The sequence below is a fragment of the Pelodiscus sinensis genome, unplaced genomic scaffold, assembly GCF_049634645.1.
Source record: "Pelodiscus sinensis isolate JC-2024 unplaced genomic scaffold, ASM4963464v1 ctg97, whole genome shotgun sequence".
Taxonomy (NCBI): Eukaryota; Metazoa; Chordata; order Testudines; family Trionychidae; genus Pelodiscus; species Pelodiscus sinensis.
Window position 1 is genome coordinate 283,261 of NW_027465982.1, and position 20,429 is coordinate 303,689.

Here is a 20,429-nt window from a genome sequence, read left to right on the forward strand (position 1 = left end):
GCCCCGCTGTGGCAGAGCGAGGCCCCGCAGCGTGCCCGGGGGTTCTCCCCAGGGCCTGCATTGGCCCGGCACCGGCACCGGCCCAGGGCACCCTGCCCCCCTCGGGTGTCCTTTGGGGGCCCGGGCAGCACCTCCCCTCAGCCGCAGACCCTCCCCACCCCACAGGCAGGGGCAGAGGGTGGGGCGGGTCAGGGGCCCTGGGCTGGGGTGGGGCCCGGGCTGGCGGTCCAGGGGGCCTGGCGGCAGCTCCCCTCCTGTCCAGCCAGCCCCCGCCCCTCACTCCCCCGGAGGCCCAGCTGTCTGTGCTGTCAGTCCCGGCGGGGCAGGGCCGGCTGATGTCAGAGGGATACAAATAGCCGGAGCCCGGGGCCCTCCCCGACTCCTCTCCCTCGGCTCCAGCTCCGGCTCCGCAGTCTCCGCCTGGGCTCCCGCCGGCCGCCACCATGAGCCAGTCGTACTCCTCCAGCCAGCGGGTCTCGTCCTACCGCCGCACCTTCGGCGGGGGCTCCCCGGCCTTCTCCCGCGCCTCCCTGGGCAGCAAGGGCTCCGCCAGCTCCGTCAGCTCCCGCGTCTACCAGGTGTCGCGGGGCGCCGGCGCCGGGCCCGGCCTGGCCAGCCTGCGCGTCACCCGCGTGGCCCCGCTGCGCTCCTACCAGGGCGCCGGGGAGCTGCTGGACTTCAGCCTGGCCGACGCCCTGAACCAGGAGTTCCTGCAGACCCGCACCAACGAGAAGGTGGAGCTGCAGGAGCTGAACGACCGCTTCGCCAGCTACATCGAGAAGGTGCGCTACCTGGAGCAGCAGAACGGCCTGCTGGTGGCCGAGGTCAACCGGCTCAAGGGCAAGGAGCCCACCCGCGTGGCCCAGCTGTACGAGGAGGAGCTGCGGGCCCTGCGCCTCCAGGTGGACACGCTCACCAGCCAGCGGGCCCGCGTGGACGTGGAGCGCGACAACCTGCTCGACGACCTGCACAAGCTCAAGCAGAGGTGAGCGGGGCCTGGCGGGCGGGGCTCCGGCCTGGGGCCCGCCCCCCGGCCCTGCCCTGCCCCCGCCCTGTGCCTGCCCCTGCCCCTGCCCCGGCCCTGCCCCTGCCCTGTGCCCGCCCCCCGGCCCTGCCCTGCCCCCGCCCTGTGCCTGCCCCTGCCCCGGCCCTGCCCCCGCCCTGTGCCTGCCCCTGCCCCTGCCCCGGCCCTGCCCCTGCCCTGTGCCCGCCCCCCGGCCCTGCCCTGCCCCCCCGCCCTGTGCCTGCCCCTGCCCCGGCCCTGCCCCCGCCCTGTGCCTGCCCCTGCCCCCCCGCCCTGTGCCTGCCCCTGCCCCGGCCCTGCCCTGCCCCCGCCCTGTGTCTGCCCCTGCCCCCCCGCCCTGTGCCTGCCCCTGCCCCGGCCCTGCCCTGCCCCCGCCCTGTGCCTGCCCCTGCCCCCCCCGCCCTGTGCCCGCCCCCTACCGACCCTGCGCCCGCCCCTGCCCCGCCCTTGCGCCTGTGTGATGTGGGGGGCATCTCGCTGGGCGCTAGGCTGGGGCTGCCCCCACTGCCTGTCTGTGAGCACGGCCCAGCAGGGGGGCCAGACACTGCCCTGGCCGGTTGGGGGGGGGGGGGGACAAAGGAAGGACGTGGGGGGAGGAGGGGTCAGTCTGGGGCTGGAAATGTGATGGAGACTCCTGGGGGGGGGGGCTTGGAGACCAGGGGCTCTGGCACCCGCCTTACGGGCTCTGGGGCGTCCTGCCCCCTCCTATTGGCACCTCCCGTCTGTGCTGGGCACCCAGGAAACCCCCCTCTGCTCTGCTGGCTGGTGGACGCTGTTCTGGCTGCTCCGGGGGGCAGGGTCGGGGACCCCGACTCGCCGTCACAGCCTGCCCCTCCCAGCCCTCCCCCCATGAACACCCAACCCTGTGCCCATCCCCCCCGACTTTGGTGCCCCTGCCCTGCCCCCTCCCTGGTTTGCTCTCTGCCCAGCGCCATCCCCAGCTGCTCTGTCCCATCCACGTGCAGAGCTCTGCCCCGGAGCCCAGGTCCTCTGTGCAGCTGCTGGGGGGAGCGGGGAACACCCCCGAGGGGGCTGGCCCTCTTGTAACCCACCGTCCGTGTGCCGAGAACCCCAGGGGGTCAGCCCCTCAGCAGGGGAGCCTTGGGGGGCCTGGAGCTGCCTTGCACCCCCAGCCCGGCCAGCGAGACAGATGGGGCAGAGCACCCCGTGCCAGGCGCCGGCCCCCTTCCTGCTTGTCCATAACCCACTGCCACATGCTCTGGGCGAGCCAGGCCAGAGGTCCTGTGTGCCCCCCGCCCTCTGCCCCCACCCCCGCCCTCAGCCCCCAGCCCCCAGCCCCGCCCCCACCCCTGCCCCCAGCCCCCGCCCTCAGCCCCCAGCCCCCACCCCCGCCCTCAGCCCCCGCCCTCAGCACCCAGCCCTGCCCTCAGCCCCTGCCCTCAGCACCCAGCCCTCAGCCCTGCCCACAGCCCCCACCCCCAGCCCTCAGCCCACACCCCCGCCCCCAGCCCCTGCCCCCAGCCCCCAGCACCCAGCCCCACCCCCAACCCCCGCCCTCAGCACCCAACCCCCGCCCTCAGCCCCCACCCCCACCCTCAGCACCCAGCCCTGCCCTCAGCCCCCGCCCACAGCCCCCACCCCCACCCTCAGCACCCAGCCCCGCCCTCAGCCCCCACCCCCCGCCCTCAGCACCCAGTCCCCACCCCCGCCCTCAGCACCCAGCCCTGCCCTCAGCCCCCGCCCTCAGCACCCAGCCCCGGCCCACAGCCCCCACCCCACCACCCAGCCCCTCCCCAGCCCTCAGCTCCGGCCCTCAGCACCCAGCCCCAGCCCACAGCCCCCACCCCTGGTCACAGCCCCCACCCCAGCACCCAGCCCCTCCCCAGCCCTCAGCTCCGGCCCTCAGCACCCAGCCCCAGTGCTCAGCCCCCACCCCCGCCCTGAACACCCAGCCCTGCCCTCAGCCCCACCCACAGCCCCCAGCCCCCAGCCATTCTTAACACCCAGGAGTCTCCCCAGTAGCCTCCCCTCCCACCTGCCTCTGTTTGTGTCCCCGGTCTAGGGGCCCGGGGGAAGGGCTCGTCCTGCTGAGGGAGCCCCACAGAGCTCTGGCCCCATGGGCTGGGCCGGCTTGGGATGCACAAGGGGGCGTCTCTGCTCTAGGGGCCAGACCACAACAGCTGGTGCACAGCAGGCTCACTGTGGGAGAGCCCCGCCCCTCCCCGCCCCGCCCACTGTGGGGAGCCCCGCCCCTCCCCGCCCTGCCCCGCCCACTGTGGGGAGCCCCGCCCCTCCCCGCCCACTGTGGGGAGCCCCTCCCCTCCCCGCCCTGCCCCGCCCACTGTGGGGAGCCCCGCCCCTCCCCGCCCACTGTGGGGAGCCCCGCCCCTCCCCGCCCTGCCCCGCCCACTGTGGGGAGCCCCGCCCCACAGGACTTGGCTTTCACAGGCCCTCCCATAGCCCCCCAGCTGCTCCCACAACCCCACTAGGGCCCCTCAGCTCCTCTCCAGGGCCCCGGCTGCCCTAGAGCACCAAGCCAGGGCCAGCCCCAAGCCCTGAGCCCAGCGGGGGGGGCTCGGTCTCTGAACATCACTGAACCACACGGCACGGAGCAGCTGGAGTCAGCCCCCCCGCCGGGACCCCATGGTCACCCCCTTCGCACTGAGCGCCTGGGGTCCCTGGGCCCCCAGCGCTCCCCTCCCCCGTCTGCATCCAGGTCCCTGCGCCCCGACAGCTCCCCTCCCCCGTCTGCATCCGGGTCCCTGGGCCCCCAGCGCTCCCCTCCCCTGTCTGCATCCAGGTCCCTGCGCCCCCACTGCTCCCCTCCCCCGTCTGCATCCAGGTCCCTGCGCCCCCACTGCTCCCCTCCCCCGTCTGCATCCAGGTCCCTGCGCCCCGACAGCTCCCCTCCCCCGTCTGCATCCAGGTCCCTGCGCCCCGACAGCTCCCCTCCCCCGTCTGCATCCGGGTCCCTGGGCCCCCAGCGCTCCCCTCCCCTGTCTGCATCCAGGTCCCTGCGCCCCCACTGCTCCCCTCCCCCGTCTGCATCCAGGTCCCTGCGCCCCCACTGCTCCCCTCCCCCGTCTGCATCCGGGTCCCTGCGCCCCGACAGCTCCCCTCCCCCGTCTGCATCCGGGTCCCTGCGCCCCCACTGCTCCCCTCCCCTGTCTGCATCCAGGTCCCTGCGCCCCCACTGCTCCCCTCCCCCGTCTGCATCCAGGTCCCTGCGCCCCGACAGCTCCCCTCCCCCGTCTGCATCCAGGTCCCTGCGCCCCGACAGCTCCCCTCCCCCGTCTGCATCCAGGTCCCTGGGCCCCCACAGCTCCCCTCTCCCATCTGCATCCGGGTCCCTGGGCCCCCACAGCTCCCCTCCCCCATCTGCATCCAGGTCCCTGCGCCCCGACAGCTCCCCTCCCCCGTCTGCATCCAGGTCCCTGCGCCCCGACAGCTCCCCTCCCCCGTCTGCATCCAGGTCCCTGGGCCCCCAGTGCTCCCCTCCCCCATCTGCATCCGGGTCCCTGCACCCCCAGTGCTCAACTCCCCCGTCTGCATCCGGGGTCCCTGCACCCCAACAGCTCCCCTCCCCCGTCTGCATCCGGGTCCCTGGGCCCCCAGTGCTCAACTCCCCCGTCTGCATCCGGGGTCCCTGCACCCCAACAGCTCCCCTCCCCCGTCTGCATCCGGGTCCCTGGGCCCCCAGCGCTCCCCTCTCCTGTCTGCATCCAGGTCTCTGCGCCCCCAGTGCTCCCCTCCCCCCTCTCATCGCCGGGCTCCCCTGCGCACCATGCACCCGCCACCCCTTCTTGCCCCCGTCTGAGAAGCTGGGCTCCGTGTCCCCCTCCCCCACATCGGCACCCTGTGTCCCTCGGTCTCCTCTCCCCGCCCCCCATGCCCCCGCCCCCACCCCCGCCCGGCCTGCTCCCCTACAAGGCAGGGGCAGGCGGCCACGGGGCCTCAGCCTTGTGCCCGGCTCTCGCCTTTGACTATAATAGGGAAGGGGAGGCCCAGCCCTGGCCCCCGGCCAGCCCGGGAATGCGGAACCCGGGCCTCCGGCGTCCAGCTCGCCCGCCCCCGCAGCCTCGGCCTCCCCCGCCCCCCCCGCAGCCTTGGGCCCCGGCCCCCCTGCTCCCTACGCGCAGCCTCGGACCGTCTGCCCCCCCCATCCCTACCCCCCACACGCAGCCTCGAGCCCCCCACCCTCTACACACAGCCTTGGGCCGTCTGCCCCCCCCATCCCTACCCCCACACGCAGCCTCGGGCCCCTGCCCCCCCCACCCTCTACACGCTGCCTCGGACCGTCTGCCCCCCCCCATCCCTACCCCCCACACGCAGCCTCGAGCCCCCCACCCTCTACACACAGCCTTGGGCCGTCTGCCCCCCCCATCCCTACCCCCACACGCAGCCTCGGGCCCCTGCCCCCCCCACCCTCTACACGCTGCCTCGGACCGTCTGCCCCCCCCATCCCTACCCCCCACACGCAGCCTCGAGCCCCCCACCCTCTACACGCAGCCTTGGGCCGTCTGCCCCTCACCCCATCCCTGCCCCTCACCAGCAGCATTGGGCCCCCTGGCCTCCTACACGCAGCCTCAGGCCCCTGCCCCCCTGCCCCCTACACGCAGCCTTGGGCTGTCTGCCCCCTGCCCACAGCCTCCGGCTGCCTGCCCCCCCACACAGCTTCAGGCCCCCCACCCCATCCCTGCCCCCCACCCACAGCCAGGGGGCTTGCAGCCAGCAGGGAGCGCAGGGGGTTCTTGATCCCAGGGACCCAGCGTGGCGCAGGGGGCAGCACAGGGCCTGGGGGCAGTCAGGGCAGCCCAGCCAGGGGGAGGGGCCCAGAGCCAGGGCCCTGCCCCCTCCCTGACCCCCAAGCTCCTGCTCCCAGCCCCACAGCCAGGCCCCCCGCTCCCGGGCGCAGGCCACAAAGGGGACCCACCAGTGTGTGTGGGGGGAGGCTGTCACTGAAATTCCCAGCCCCATCTCGCCACTGGTGCCGCACCCAGGGAAACTGAGGCACACGCCCGGGTTAGGACAGGTCAGTAGAACTCACAGAACCAGAGGGGTGAAATCCCCCCCCCGCCTGGGCAGCGTGTGGCCCTGACCCCCTCTCCCCCCAGGCTGCAGGAGGAGATCCAGCTGAAGGAGGAAGCGGAGAACAACCTGGCGGCCTTCCGAGCAGTGAGTGCGGGGACGGGGGACGGGGGACGGGGCCTCCTGCAGCTGCAGCCTGGTCATGGGGGATGGGTCAGAGCCTGGGGACTCCTCAGGCCAGGGGTGTCCGGCGTCCGGCCAGGCTGGGCTCCCCTGCTGCTAGCACCAGCACCCTGGGCTCCGCTGCTCTGTGGGGAGGGCGGCCTGTGGGGCTCAGAGCCCCCCCATCCCAGCCCCGCAGGAGGGACTCGTGGGGGCCCGGAACGGCTCTGCCCCGCCCCGCCCCGCCCCCGGGTGACCCCACGGCCAGCACGCGGCTCAGCCTGGCTGCCTGCCCGCAGGACGTGGACGCGGCCACGCTGGCGCGCATCGACCTGGAGAGACGCATCGAGGCGCTGCAGGAGGAGATCGCCTTCCTCAAGAAAGTGCACGAGGAGGTAGGGCCAGAGGGCCCCGCCCCCAATGGCTGCCCCAGGGCCCCGCCCCCAATGGCAGCCCCGCCCCTGCCCCAGGGCCCCGCCCCCAATGGCAGCCCCAGGGCCCCGCCCCCAATGGCTGCCCCGCCCCTGCCCCAGGGCCCCGCCCCCAATGGCAGCCCCAGGGCCCCGCCCCCAATGGCTGCCCCGCCCCTGCCCCAGGGCCCCGCCCCCAATGGCAGCCCTGCCCCTGCCCCAGCGCCCCGCCCCCAATGGCTGCCCCAGGGCCCCGCCCCCAATGGCTGCCCCAGGCCTCCCACACCCTGATTTCTGCCCTAGGGCCCTGTAATATACAATGTGCTCTGGGGCACTGCTGGGAGGGTGAAATTGGGGCAAATTGCTCAGTCAGAGTCACTTCCAGCCCCAGCCAGGGGCTCCAAACCAACCGTGGGGGGTGTTCGCTGAGGGGGGCACGTAGGCACGGCCCAGCCGCCTGACACCCGGCTAGGGGGTGGGACCTGAACGGTGAGGGGCGGGGCCGCCTGGGGGCTGAGGGACCAGTTGCTGGGGGTCGAGGTGGGCTGGGCGGGGGAAGCATGAAGGGAGCAGACTAGTCCAGACGGGGGGAGGGTTCCAGGGGCCTGGGAACCCCCCCCCAGAGGCCGAGGCTCTGCCCTGGCTCCGGGGGCACCGTGGGGCCCGCGCTGCACCGTGTCTGTGAGAACGATGAACCTTCTACTCCACGGCCCGGCTCAGAGTCCCCTCTGGCTGCGGGGGGGCAGGGTGGGTGGGTCCCCGACGCGGCGTCGTGCCCCCCCGGGTGCAGCCCTGCTCTGCCCACTGCTCTGGGGCCCAGTGCTGCCCCAGGACCCCCAGTGCTGCCCCGCAGCCCTGCCCCCCCTCCTGCTCTCTGACCTTCGCTCGCTGCTGCCCGGGGGCCGGGGCTGGGCAGGGGCCAGGGTCACCGCTGGGTCTCTGTCCTGGCCCCAGGAAATCCGGGACCTGCAGGCGCAGCTGCAGGAGCAGCACGTGCAGGTGGAGATGGACATGTCCAAGCCGGACCTGACGGCCGCGCTGCGCGACATCCGCGCCCAGTACGAGAACATCGCCGCCAAGAACATCTCGGAGGCCGAGGAGTGGTACAAGTCCAAGGTCCGTTGGGATAGCGGGGGAGTGAGAGCGGGGCCGGGCGGGGCCTCGGTTCCCACCACGGCCCTGCCCCGAGCTGGCTCCCAGCGGCTCCCAGTCCTTGCCGGGGGGGCGGCCCAGCGACCCGCTGCCCGAGCACCGTCCGGTGCCAGCCCGGTGCCCACGGTCACGGCTCTCGCTCGGCTGCCCCCCCGCAGGTGTCGGACCTGACCCAGGCCGCCAGCAAGAACAACGACGCGCTGCGCCAGGCCAAGCAGGAGATGATGGAGTATCGGCACCAGATCCAGTCCTACACCTGCGAGATCGACGCCCTCAAGGGCACGGTGAGCCGTGGGCACGGCCCGGGGGCGGCACCAGCCGGCACTCACTCGCTGGGACCCCGTCACAGCCCTGCCCCCAGCCGGCGTGTGCCACAGCTGGGTCGTGAGGTGTCGGGACCCAGCGTAGGACGGAGCTTGAGCCCGCCAGCAGCCAGCCTTGGACCCACCCTTCCCCCGCACCGCCCCGGCAAACGGGTCACCCATCTCTGTTCTCTGGCCCCCCGGCTGGCCTCTTGCAGGGGTCAGGTCCGGCCACCAGGACAGGGTGTCGGCCGGTCGCAGCCACACAGGCCCTGGGGTCTGTGCAGGGTCACACACTCAGATCCCCCCATCCCTAGACTTGCGTAGTGCCATGGGGAAACTGAGGCACACATGCTGTTCAGAGAAAACGTTAAGAATGTTCCCACTTCGTCACATCCACCAACCCACTCAGCTCCCACGATTCTACCCCAACCCCCTTCTTACGGGGTGACAGCCCCTCTGGGCTCTGTGCAGTGACCCCCATACACCGCCCCCAACCTATTGGGCTACCCCCTGTGATGCAGGGGGGCATCTCGCTGGGCGCTAGGCTGGGGCTGCCCCCACGGCCTGTCTGTGAGCACGGCCCAGCGGGGGGGCCAGACACTGCCCTGGCCGGTTGGGGGGGGGGGGGGACAAAGGAAGGACGTGGGGGGAGGAGGATTCAGTCTGGGGCTGGAAATATGATGGAGACTCCTGGGGGGGGGGGCTTGGAGACCAGGGGCTCAGGCACCCGCCTTACGGGCTCTGGGGCGTCCCGCCCCCTCCTATTGGCACCTCCCGTCTGTGCTGGGCACCCAGGAAACCCCCCTCTGCTCTGCTGGCTGGTGGACGCTGTTCTGGCTGCTCCGGGGGGCAGGGTCGGGGACCCCGACTCGCCGTCACACCCCCATTGCCCCCCCATCACAGGCGCCGGGAGTGGTACCTCAGCCCCAGCATGGGGCAGGCCCCCAGGGGTCTTGTCCAGCAGGGGAAGCCGCGTGGCCTCACTGCCTCCTTGGGCAGGACCCCTGCCCTGCAGCCCTCCGCCCCCACCAGCAGAGACAGACCCGGGGAGGCGTGAACCGTCCTGGGGCAGGCAGGTGGTCATCCCTTGGGCCCCACCGGGGAGCCTGGAGGGTTAAAGCCGTAGCTGTGCTGCTCACCGGAGCCCAGCCCCGGTGCAGGGAACCCCAAAGCTGGGCCCCGTCTCCCCGTCCGTCGGCCCCGTGTGCCCAGCAGCTCCCAGTTCTGCCTGTGGGGCCCGCCTCTGCCAGCCCCTCTCCAGTGACCCCCAGGCAGCCGGCGCCGAGAGCAGGAGGCGCCCCCGGGGACACTGCTGCACCGAGGGGAAACTGAGGCACACCCTGACGCCATCCCGCGCCGGTGTCGCTGCAGAACGACTCGCTGATGCGGCAGATGCGGGAGCTGGAGGAGCGCTTCGCAGGCGAGGCGGGCGGCTACCAGGACTCCATCGCGCGGCTGGAGGAGGAGATCCGGCACCTGAAGGACGAGATGGCGCGGCACCTGCGCGAGTACCAGGACCTGCTCAATGTCAAGATGGCGCTGGACGTGGAGATCGCCACCTACCGCAAGCTGCTGGAGGGCGAGGAGAGCCGGTGAGCGCCCAGCCGGCCCTGCAGCCTGAGCCTGGGCACCGCCCCCAGGGCACCCAGCCGGCCCTGCAGCCTGAGCCTGGGCACCGCCCCCCAGGGCACCCAGCCGGCCGTGGGCAGCGCCGGGGCCCAGGGCGGGTTACCTGGTTGGGCTGGGGGGTGTCGCTCACCCCTTTCCCCTCCCTGTGTTGCAGGATCACGCTCCCCATCCAGACCTTCTCTGCGCTCAACTTCCGGGGTGAGTCTGCCCCCCCCAGCGCGGGACGTCCCGGCGGGGCCTGGCTGCTCCGAGCCCCTGCAGGAGCGTGGCCCTGGGGAGAGGAGGGGGGCCCCTGGCTGCTGCCTGAGCTTCCTGCCAGCCACGGCCCGGCCCCTGCCGCTTTACCCAGGCCAGCCAGACTGGAGCCCTGCCTGCCCCTGGCCTTGTGCCCCACCCCCTGTGCCCCATGGCCCCGCCCCCTGTGCCCCATGGCTTCCCTCCCTGTGCCCCATGGCCCATCACCCTCTGCGCCCAGCCCCTCACCCCCATGGCCCTGCCCCCTGTGCCCCATGGCCCCCCTCCCTGTGCCCCATGGCCCATCACCCTCTGTGCCCAGCCCCTCACCCCCATGGCCCTGCCCCCTGTGCCCCATGGCCCCACCCCCTGTGCCCCATGGCCCATCACCCTCTGTGCCCAGCCCCTCACCCCCATGGCCCAGGCCCCCCTCACCCCAGGCTGATCCCCCCCTGCAGAGACCAGCCCGGAGCAGCGCGGCTCAGAGGTTCACACCAAGAAGACCGTGATGATCAAGACCATTGAGACCCGTGACGGGGAGGTGAGCGGGGGCCGGGCGGGCTAGGGCCCCTAGCCAGGGATGTGGGGTGGGCCAGTAGCCCAGGCCCCAGGGTCCCCGTGTGGCCCTGCAGCCTGGAGGGGGCTCACGCTGGGCAGCCGCTCTGACGGCTCAGTCCCGCCCCGGGCGAGCGCCCCCGGCCCCAGCCTGCCCCGGGGGGTGGGGCGGGATGGGGGGCGGGGCTGCCGGCCTGCAGGGGGGCAGGGCTCCTTCCCCCCCCCTCCGCGCGGGGCCCCAGCAGGCGGGGCCCGTCCCTGAGGCTCCCGGCTCACCCGGGCTCTCCCCAAGCAGGTAGTGAGCGAGGCCACGGAGCAGAAGCACGAGATGCTGTAGATGGAGCCCGCGGAGACGATGGCGCCTTCCGATCCCACGACGCCCTCGTCACCCCCTCCTGCCCCGGCCCCCTCGCCCCCGGGCACCGCTTCCCGGCAGGGGGCCCTGTGCCCCCACGGCCGGCTCCTGTACTCAATGCGGGGCCCTGCCCCCAGGCCCCACATCCATCTCCCCCACGCAACAGGGAGCCCCAAGAGCTTCCAGGCCCCACATCCATCTCCCCCACGCAACAGGGGGCCCCGAGTGCCCCCAGGCCCCACGTCCATCTCCCCCACGCTACAGGGGGGCCCCCTGTGCCCCACATCCATCTCCCCCACGCAATGGGGAGCCCCAAGTACCCCCAGGCCCCACATCCATCTCCCCCATGCAATACAGGGGCCCTGTATCTCCCAGACCCCCGCATCTGTCTCCCCCGCACAGGGGGCCCCATGTGCTCCCAGACCCCCACATCCGTGTCCCCCACACTCCCATTCCCTCTCCTGCTTCTCAAGTGCTGTGTTGGGAGCTTCTCCAGGAGCCCCAAAGCTGGGAGCAGGGCTGGACTTGGGGTGCAGGGGACACCGGGCCCCTGCTCGGGGGGGGCGCAAGCTCCCAGCCACTGTCTCTGCACCCACCCCCATGCCTGTCCACACGCACACGCCAAGGCCACAGCACCGGGCCTGGCAGGGGCCCGTCTCGCCCGCCCCAGGCCCGGCCGCCCGGAGCTGGCCTCTCTTCCTGCTCAGCCCGGGAGGGGAGAGTGGTTTGGGGGTGGCGGGGGCGGGCAGCCCCCCTGCTCTGCAGCCTGGACCAAAGCCAAGGGGCGCCGGCACCGGGCAGGCTCCCCGGGAGCGAGGGGGGACCCGGGCGGGCAAGAGAGGGACGTGTAGGTGAGCGAGCGCGAGCGGGACAGCGGAGAAGGACTGAGGCCGAGAGGCGGGGGAGCGGCCCCCGTCCCGCCCCGGACGCGACGCCCCCAGGCTGCTGAATAAACAAGGGAGCACCAGCCGCCTCTGCCTGCTGATCCAGCGCCCGCCCGCGAGGGGCTGGGAGCCCCACAAGCCGAGCGCCAGCTCCCCTCCATGCCCGGGGGGCCCTGGCCCGTCCCCTGGGAGTCACGCCAGGGCCACCTGCTCAGAGCCGGGCCGCTGACAGCCCAGGCCTGCGGACCCCCCACAGCGCCACCGGGCGCGTCAGTGCCCCCTGGCCAGCAGGAACCGCCCCGGCAAAACCCCTCGGACACCCCAGTGCTCCCTGTGCCCCCCAGCCCCCCTCACACAGGGGAGAGGTTCTAACCCATCCCCCACCTCCCCTCACACACCCCAGTGCTCCCTGTGCCCCCCAGCCCCCCCTCACACAGGGGAGAGGTTCTAACCCATCCCCCACCTCCTCTCACACACCCCAGTGCTCCCTGTGCCCCCCAGCCCCCCTCACACAGGGGAGAGGTTCTAACCCATCCCCCACCTCCCCTCACACACCCCAGTGCTCCCTGTGCCCCCCAGCCCCCCTCACACAGGGGAGAGGTTCTAACCCATCCCCCACCTCCTCTCACACACCCCAGTGCTCCCTGTGCCCCCCAGCCCCCCTCACACAGGGGAGAGGTTCTAACCCATCCCCCACCTCCCCTCACACACCCCAGTGCTCCCTGTGCCCCCCAGCCCCCCCTTACACAGGGGAGAGGTTCTAACCCATCCCCCACATCCCCTCACACACCCCAGTGCTCCCTGTGCCCCCCAAACCCCCCTTACACAGGGGAGAGGTTATAACCCATCCCCCCTCCCCTCAGACACCCCAGTGCTCCCTGTGCCCCCCAGCCCCCCTTACACAGGGGAGAGGTTATAACCCATCCCCCACCTCCCCTCACACACCCCAGTGCTCCCTGTGCCCCCCAGCCCCCGCTTACACTGGGGAGAGGTTATAACCCATCCCCCACCTCCCCTCACACACCCCAGTGCTCCCTGTGCCCCCCAGCCCCTCTTACACAGGGGAGAGGTTATAACCCATCCCCCACCTCCCCTCACACACCCCAGTGCTCCCTGTGCCCCCCAGCCCCCCTTACACAGGGGAGAGGTTCTAACCCATCCCCCCTCCCCTCAGACACCCCAGTGCTCCCTGTGCCCCCCCAGCCTCCCTCACACAGGGGAGAGGTTATAACCCATCCCCCCCCCTCCCCTCAGACACCCCAGTGCTCCCTGTACCCCCCAGCCCCCTTACACAGGGGAGAGGTTATAACCCATCCCCCACCTCCCCTCAGACACCCCAGTGCTCCCTGTGCCCCCCCAGCCCCTCTCACACAGGGGAGAGGTTATAACCCATCCCCCACCTCCCCTCAGACACCCCAGTGCTCCCTGTGCCCCCCCAGCCCCCCTCACACAGGTGCGCGGCTGTATAGAGGCCCCCCCCCATGCTCTCGCTGTGACCAGCCCGTCCCTGAGGGTGTTTGGAGCCACGTGCCAGGGCTGCCCTGCTGGTGTGAGTGTGCCCGGGGGCTCACCCCATGTGGCTTGGCCCCTCCCCAGGCCCACGGTCAGCCGGGCTCGTCCAGTTCTGGGCTTGGGCCAGCGACCGAGCAGAGTCTCCCCAAGCCAGCCCTGTGCCCCACGCCCAGCCCCACACTCAGAGCTCCCCGTGCAAAGCGGGACCTGCCGCCGTTCTCTGCACACCTGGGAAGCTGGGTGCCGAGAGGCTGATCTGCGTCTCTGTCTTGCCTTTAACACCCCCGGCCAGCACTCACACTCATGTGCAGCCGGGGAAGCGCCAGCCCGAGCAGGGAAATCGAGTCACACGCACTCTTCCTAGCACCACACGTGGCTGGGCCAAGTGGACTCTTATGTGACTGCATGTTCAAGGGGCAGTGGTGCTGCCGCTTTACAAAAATGCTCCCGTTTCCGGGTTGCACATGCACCCTCGTGGGGGTCAGGCAGTAACCATTGGGGGGTCGCTACCGCTGGGCGCAAAGTTGAAGCTCGTAGCATGCTGCGATGTCATGTCGGGGTCCCCCGCCTCCTGCACCCCGGAGTGGCACGAACAGACCCCGCCAGCCAGTAGAACAGGGGAGTTTATTGCCTCTCCAGGGTACAGCCCAGCACAGATGGAATCTGGTTCCAGGGCCTAGGGTGCCTCAGCCCCCTTGAGATGGGGGAGCCTGGGGCCCTAAAGCCCAGCCCCTTGCTCAGGCTGCTTCCCCCAGGATACCAGCCAGAAACTCAAACTCTCCTCCAGCCCTGCCCCCAGCCAGGTGCTGGTCTCCCCCCCTCCCTTTGTCTCTCCCTGGGGGGCTGAGCCCGGGTGTCTGGGTGAATACACATTAGGAGAGTCAGTGAGAATCTCCCCTCCCAGCGCAGGGGCCCCGGGTCACAGAGCAGACAGCCCCCCCCCCATGCCACAGTGCCCAGCCCCCTGCCGTGGGGGCAGCGTCTCTGGGCCCTCGCGGTGCACGGCCAGGGCTAGCGGAGTGAGCCTGGTGAAATCGAATAACCCAGACTCCGTAGGGCCATCGGACCCTCCCAGTCCACCACTAACTGGCCTGCGCTCAGGGCGGGACTCCCCCAGCCCCACCGTCCCTGCCCCCGATCCCCACGCCCCTTCCCCCCTCCTGGTCCCACTGCCCCTCCCCCAGCCCCACCGTCCCTGCCCCCGATCCCCACGCCCCTTCCCCCCTCCTGGTCCCACTGCCCCTCCCCCAGCCCCACCGTCCCTGCCCCCGATCCCCACGCCCCTTCCCCCCTCCTGGTCCCACTGCCCCTCCCCCAGCCCCACCGTCCCTGCCCCCGATCCCCACGCCCCTTCCCCCCTCCTGGTCCCACTGCCCCTCCCCCAGCCCCACCGTCCCTGCCCCCGATCCCCACGCCCCTTCCCCCCTCCTGGTCCCACTGCCCCTCCCCCAGTCCCACTGCCCTTTCCCCCTTCCTGGTCCCACTGCCCCCTCCTCCAATCCCACCGCCCACCTCCCTTTCCCCAGTCCTGTCACACCCCTTCCCCCGTCCCGCCGCCCCTTCCCCCGTCCTGTCACACCCCTCCCCCAGTCCCACCGCCCCTTCCCCCGATCCCCACGCCCCTTCCCCCCTCCTGGTCCCACTGCCCCTCCCCCAGCCCCACCATCCCTGCCCTCGATCCCCACGCCCCTTCCCCCCTCCTGGTCCCACTGCCCCTCCCCCAGTCCCACTGCCCTTTCCCCCTTCCTGGTCCCACTGCCCCCTCCTCCAATCCCACCGCCCACCTCCCTTTCCCCTGTCCTGTCACACCCCTTCCCCCGTCCCGCCGCCCCTTCCCCCGTCCTGTCACACCCCTCCCCCAGTCCCACCGCCCCTTCCCCCGTCCCACCGCCCCTTCCCCTGTCCTGTCACACCCCTTCCCCCAGTCCCACCGCCCCTTCCCCCGTCCTGTCACACCCCTCCCCCAGTCCCACCGCCCCTTCCCCCGTCCTGTCACACCCCTTGCCCCGTCCCACCGCCCCTTCCCCCGTCCTGTCACACCCCTCCCCCAGTCCCACCGCCCCTTCCCCCGTCCTGTCACACCCCTCCCCCAGTCCCACCGCCCCTTCCCCCGTCCCACCGCCCCTTCCCCTGTCCTGTCACACCCCTTCCCCCAGTCCCACCGCCCCTTCCCCCGTCCTGTCACACCCCTCCCCCAGTCCCACCGCCCCTTCCCCCGTCCTGTCACACCCCTCCCCCAGTCCCACCGCCCCTTCCCCCGTCCCACCGCCCCTTGCCCTGTCCTGTCACACCCCTCCCCCAGTCCCACCGCCCCTTGCCCCGTCCCACCGCCCCTTGCCCTGTCCTGTCACACCCCTCCCCCAGTCCCACCGCCCCTTCCCCCGTCCTGTCACACCCCTCCCCCAGTCCCACCGCCCCTTCCCCCGTCCCACCGCCCCTTCCCCCGTCCTGTCACACCCCTTGCCCCGTCCCACCGCCCCTTCCCCCGTCCTGTCACACCCCTCCCCCAGTCCCACCGCCCCTTCCCCCATCCCACCGCCCCTTCCCCTGTCCTGTCACACCCCTCCCCCAGTCCCACCGCCCCTTGCCCCGTCCTGTCACACCCCTCCCCCAGTCCCACCGCCCCTTCCCCCGTCCTGTCACACCCCTTGCCCCGTCCCACCGCCCCTTCCCCCGTCCTGTCACACCCCTCCCCCAGTCCCACCGCCCCTTCCCCCATCCCACCGCCCCTTCCCCTGTCCTGTCACACCCCTCCCCCAGTCCCACCGCCCCTTGCCCCGTCCTGTCACACCCCTCCCCCAGTCCCACCGCCCCTTCCCCCGTCCTGTCACACCCCTTGCCCCGTCCCACCGCCCCTTCCCCCGTCCTGTCACACCCCTCCCCCAGTCCCACCGCCCCTTCCCCCATCCCACCGCCCCTTCCCCTGTCCTGTCACACCCCTCCCCCAGTCCCACCGCCCCTTGCCCCGTCCTGTCACACCCCTCCCCCAGTCCCACCGCCCCTTCCCCCGTCCTGTCACACCCCTTGCCCCGTCCCACCGCCCCTTCCCCCGTCCTGTCACACCCCTCCCCCAGTCCCACCGCCCCTTCCCCCATCCCACCGCCCCTTCCCCTGTCCTGTCACACCCCTCCCCCAGTCCCACCGCCCCTTGCCCCGTCCTGTCACACCCCTCCCCCAGTCCCACCGCCCCTTCCCCCGTCCTGTCACACCCCTTGCCCCGTCCCACCGCCCCTTCCCCCGTCCTGTCACACCCCTCCCCCAGTCCCACCGCCCCTTCCCCCGTCCTGTCACACCCCTTGCCCCGTCCCACCGCCCCTTCCCCCGTCCTGTCACACCCCTTGCCCCGTCCCACCGCCCCTTCCCCCGTCCTGTCACACCCCTCCCCCAGTCCCACCGCCCCTTCCCCCATCCCACCGCCCCTTCCCCTGTCCTGTCACACCCCTCCCCCAGTCCCACCGCCCCTTGCCCCGTCCTGTCACACCCCTCCCCCAGTCCCACCGCCCCTTCCCCCGTCCTGTCACACCCCTTGCCCCGTCCCACCGCCCCTTCCCCCGTCCTGTCACACCCCTCCCCCAGTCCCACCGCCCCTTCCCCCGTCCCACCGCCCCTTCCCCTGTCCTGTCACACCCCTCCCCCAGTCCCACCGCCCCTTCCCCCGTCCTGTCACACCCCTCCCCCAGTCCCACCGCCCCTTCCCCCATCCCACCGCCCCTTCCCCTGTCCTGTCACACCCCTCCCCCAGTCCCACCGCCCCTTGCCCCGTCCTGTCACACCCCTCCCCCAGTCCCACCGCCCCTTCCCCCGTCCTGTCACACCCCTTGCCCCGTCCCACCGCCCCTTCCCCCGTCCTGTCACACCCCTCCCCCAGTCCCACCGCCCCTTCCCCCATCCCACCGCCCCTTCCCCTGTCCTGTCACACCCCTCCCCCAGTCCCACCGCCCCTTGCCCCGTCCAGTCACACCCCTCCCCCAGTCCCACCGCCCCTTCCCCCGTCCTGTCACACCCCTCCCCCAGTCCCACCGCCCCTTGCCCCGTCCTGTCCTGTCACACCCCTTGCCCCGTCCCACCGCCCCTTCCCCGTCCTGTCACACCCCTCCCTCAGTCCCACCGCCCCTTGCCCCGTCCTGTCCTGTCACACCCCTTGCCCCGTCCCACCGCCCCTTACCCCATCCTGTCACACCCCTCCCCCAGTCCCACCGCCCCTTACCCCGTCCTGTCCTGTCACACCCCTTGCCCCGTCCCACCGCCCCTTCCCCCGTCCTGTCACACCCCTCCCCCAGTCCCACCGCCCCTTACCCCGTCCTGTCCTGTCACACCCCTTGCCCCGTCCCACCGCCCCTTCCCCCGTCCTGTCACACCCCTCCCCCAGTCCCACCGCCCCTTCCCCCGTCCTGTCACACCCCTCCCTCAGTCCCACCGCCCCTTGCCCCGTCCTGTCCTGTCACACCCCTTGCCCCGTCCCACCGCCCCTTCCCCCGTCCTGTCACACCCCTCCCCCAGTCCCACCGCCCCTTGCCCCGTCCTGTCCTGTCACACCCCTTGCCCCGTCCCACCGCCCCTTACCCCGTCCTGTCACACCCCTCCCCCAGTCCCACCGCCCCTTACCCCGTCCTGTCACACCCCTCCCCCAGTCCCACCGCCCCTTCCCCCAGTTCTGTCACACCCTGTGACGGCGCGTCGGGGTCCCCCGTCTCCTGCACCTCCGAAATGGCATGAACAGACTTCACCAGCCAGTAGAATGGAGGTTGTTTCTTGTTCCTCCAGCACAGCGCAGCACAGATGTAATCTGGTTACAGGAACTGGGGCTAAGAGGCCTCAGTGCCCCCCTTGAGATAGGGGAGTCCCAGCCCCCTCCCCAGCTCCTTCTTCCCTGCCTTCCAGCCAGGAACTAACTACCCCTCTTCCAGCCCTGCCCCCCAGCCAGGGCAGCATCCACCTTCCTTTGTTCCTCTCCATGGGGGGTGTCTGGCCACTGGTTTGCATAGTGACTCATCCTGTTTTGCTGGGTCGTGGTCCCCACGGCAGCCAGTGGGGGTTCCCCCAGAGCCAGCAGCATAGAAACCAGCCAGGTACCCCCACTACGTCACACACCCCTCCCCCAATCCCACCACCCCTTCCCCCGTCCCACCTCCTGTGACAGACCGGGCCGTGTCTGGGCACAGCTGAGGGCGCCCGCTCAGGGCGAATTGCTCGAATCCGGGGCTCCTTACAGCCCCCAGACTGGTGACCTCTCCAAACCGGCCACACACCAGTCCCACAGAGCGCTTCAGCAACCTGCCTGAACCCTCCCGAGCAAAACCCCTCCGACACCCCAGCAATATCCGTGCCCCAGATGGCCCCGGGCCTCATACACCGGTGGGGGGTCCTAGCACCCAATCCCACCTACCCCGAACAAGTTCTGTCCGGTCCCAAGAAACCAGCCACAGATCCCTGGTCAATTTACCCTCTGGACCTTACCCACAAATCACGCTGGGCCAGTCCTTTAGAATCTATATCTAAAGGTTTATTACCATGAGAAAGAAAAGCCTGAGAGTGAGGTTGTTAAAGGATAGTACGTTACATGCACCGAATCTCCCAGTCCTCGATGCAGGCTCTAGCAGAGATGTTACAGCTGCTGGTTTAAAAGTCCTTGTTGCGCATCCTAGGATCAGGATGGGTTCACAGGTCTTCCGGGCTCTTCAATCCCTGCAGTGCTGCCTCTGGGATGAAGTGCTGAGCTGAGACCCAAGATGGAGGCAACCACATGGCCTATTTATACTCCTTCCTGGCCTCTTCTTGGCTGCAGCAGGTCACCTGGCCAGAGGCCTATCCCTGTGTTCCCTGCTGGCAGCCCTCAGGTGTCCGCCCTCATTCTTGAGGTGTGTCCTTGGCCCATTGAGGGCCATTGTCCCACAGGGCCTCGCTGATTAGCATGTCCATAGGCCGGGCCCTGCCCAATGCTCAACCACACGCAGGGAAATCTTCAGTGTCCACACACGTACATGCTTATAACTTCACACCCAGACATTCTACACTCACATGACCAGCGTACATAGGATTAGCTGACAGTGAGCTTCTATTCAACACCCCACATGGCCCCCCCTTTATACCATTTTCTGGGGCCAACACCCACCTATGGGTGCAGCAGTGACCTGGCTGCTCCCCTCAAAATCCAGTAACATGACACCTCCTCTTCCCCCGTCCTGTCCCACCCCTCCCCCAGTCCCACCACCCCCTCCCCCGTCCCACCTCCCCTTCCTCAGTCCTGTCCCACCCCTCCCCCAGTCCCACCACCTCCTCCCCCGTCCCACCTCCCCTTCCTCAGTCCTGTCCCACCCCTCCCCCATCCCACCTCCCCTTCCTCAGTCCTGTCACACCCCTCCCCCAGTCCCACCGCCCCCTCCCCCGTCCCACCTCCCCTTCCTCAGTCCTTCCCACCCCTCCCCCAGTCCCACCGCCTCCTCCCCCGTCCCACCTCCCCTTCCTCAGTCCTGTCCCACCCCTCCCCCATCCCACCTCCCCTTCCTCAGTCCTGTCACACCCCTCCCCCAGTCCCACCGCCCCCTCCCCCGTCCCACCTCCCCTTCCTCAGTCCTGTCCCACCCCTCCCCCAGTCCCACCGCCTCCTCCCCCGTCCCACCTCCCCTTCCTCAGTCCTGTCCCACCCCTCCCCCATCCCACCTCCCCTTCCTCAGTCCTGTCACACCCCTCCCCCAGTCCCACCGCCCCCTCCCCCGTCCCACCTCCCCTTCCTCAGGCCTGTCCCACCCCTCCCCCATCCCACCTCCCCTTCCCCAGTCCTGTCACATCCCTCCCCCGATCCCACTGCCCCTCACCCCTCCCCCAGTCCCACTGCCCCCTCAGTCTTAGCTCCCAGGTCTATTTGCAGCTGCCTCAGCTCCGTGGAGGGGAGCCCGGCCCTGGGAACCTTTGCTGGCCAAATGGGTCCTAGTGGCCCACCAGTTCCTCTGGTCGCCTCCCAATTTGCAGCCTCTCCTGGCCCCCTCAAGGGGCTGTTCTGGCCACCGCCCCGCAGGCTCCAGGGGCCGTCAGCACCCTCCATCCTGGGGAGAGGGGCCCAGAGCCAGGGCCCTGCCCCTGCCCCCAAAGCAGCAAGTCTCCCCGCTCGACCCGCCCCCAGCCTCCTGGGCGGAAAGGGGCTGCCTGGTCAGGGAGTTTGGGGCAGGCCAGGAGGCACTGACCTAGGTGGCTCCCGACCAGCAGCCCTGCAGCTCCCTG

General features: G+C 71.2%; 1 protein-coding gene across 1 annotated transcript; it reads left to right on the top strand.

Annotated features, from left to right (window-relative positions):
• Nucleotides 1-360: 360 nt before the first annotated feature.
• Nucleotides 361-11,782, top strand: DES (desmin). Its single transcript, XM_075917676.1, has 9 exons — nucleotides 361-985; nucleotides 6,100-6,160; nucleotides 6,475-6,570; nucleotides 7,540-7,701; nucleotides 7,896-8,021; nucleotides 9,414-9,634; nucleotides 9,826-9,869; nucleotides 10,364-10,446; nucleotides 10,756-11,782. Exons 1-9 carry the CDS (start codon nucleotides 444-446, stop codon nucleotides 10,795-10,797), a joined length of 1,377 nt encoding a protein of 458 aa, XP_075773791.1. The 5' UTR covers nucleotides 361-443; the 3' UTR covers nucleotides 10,798-11,782.
• Nucleotides 11,783-20,429: the final 8,647 nt, after the last annotated feature.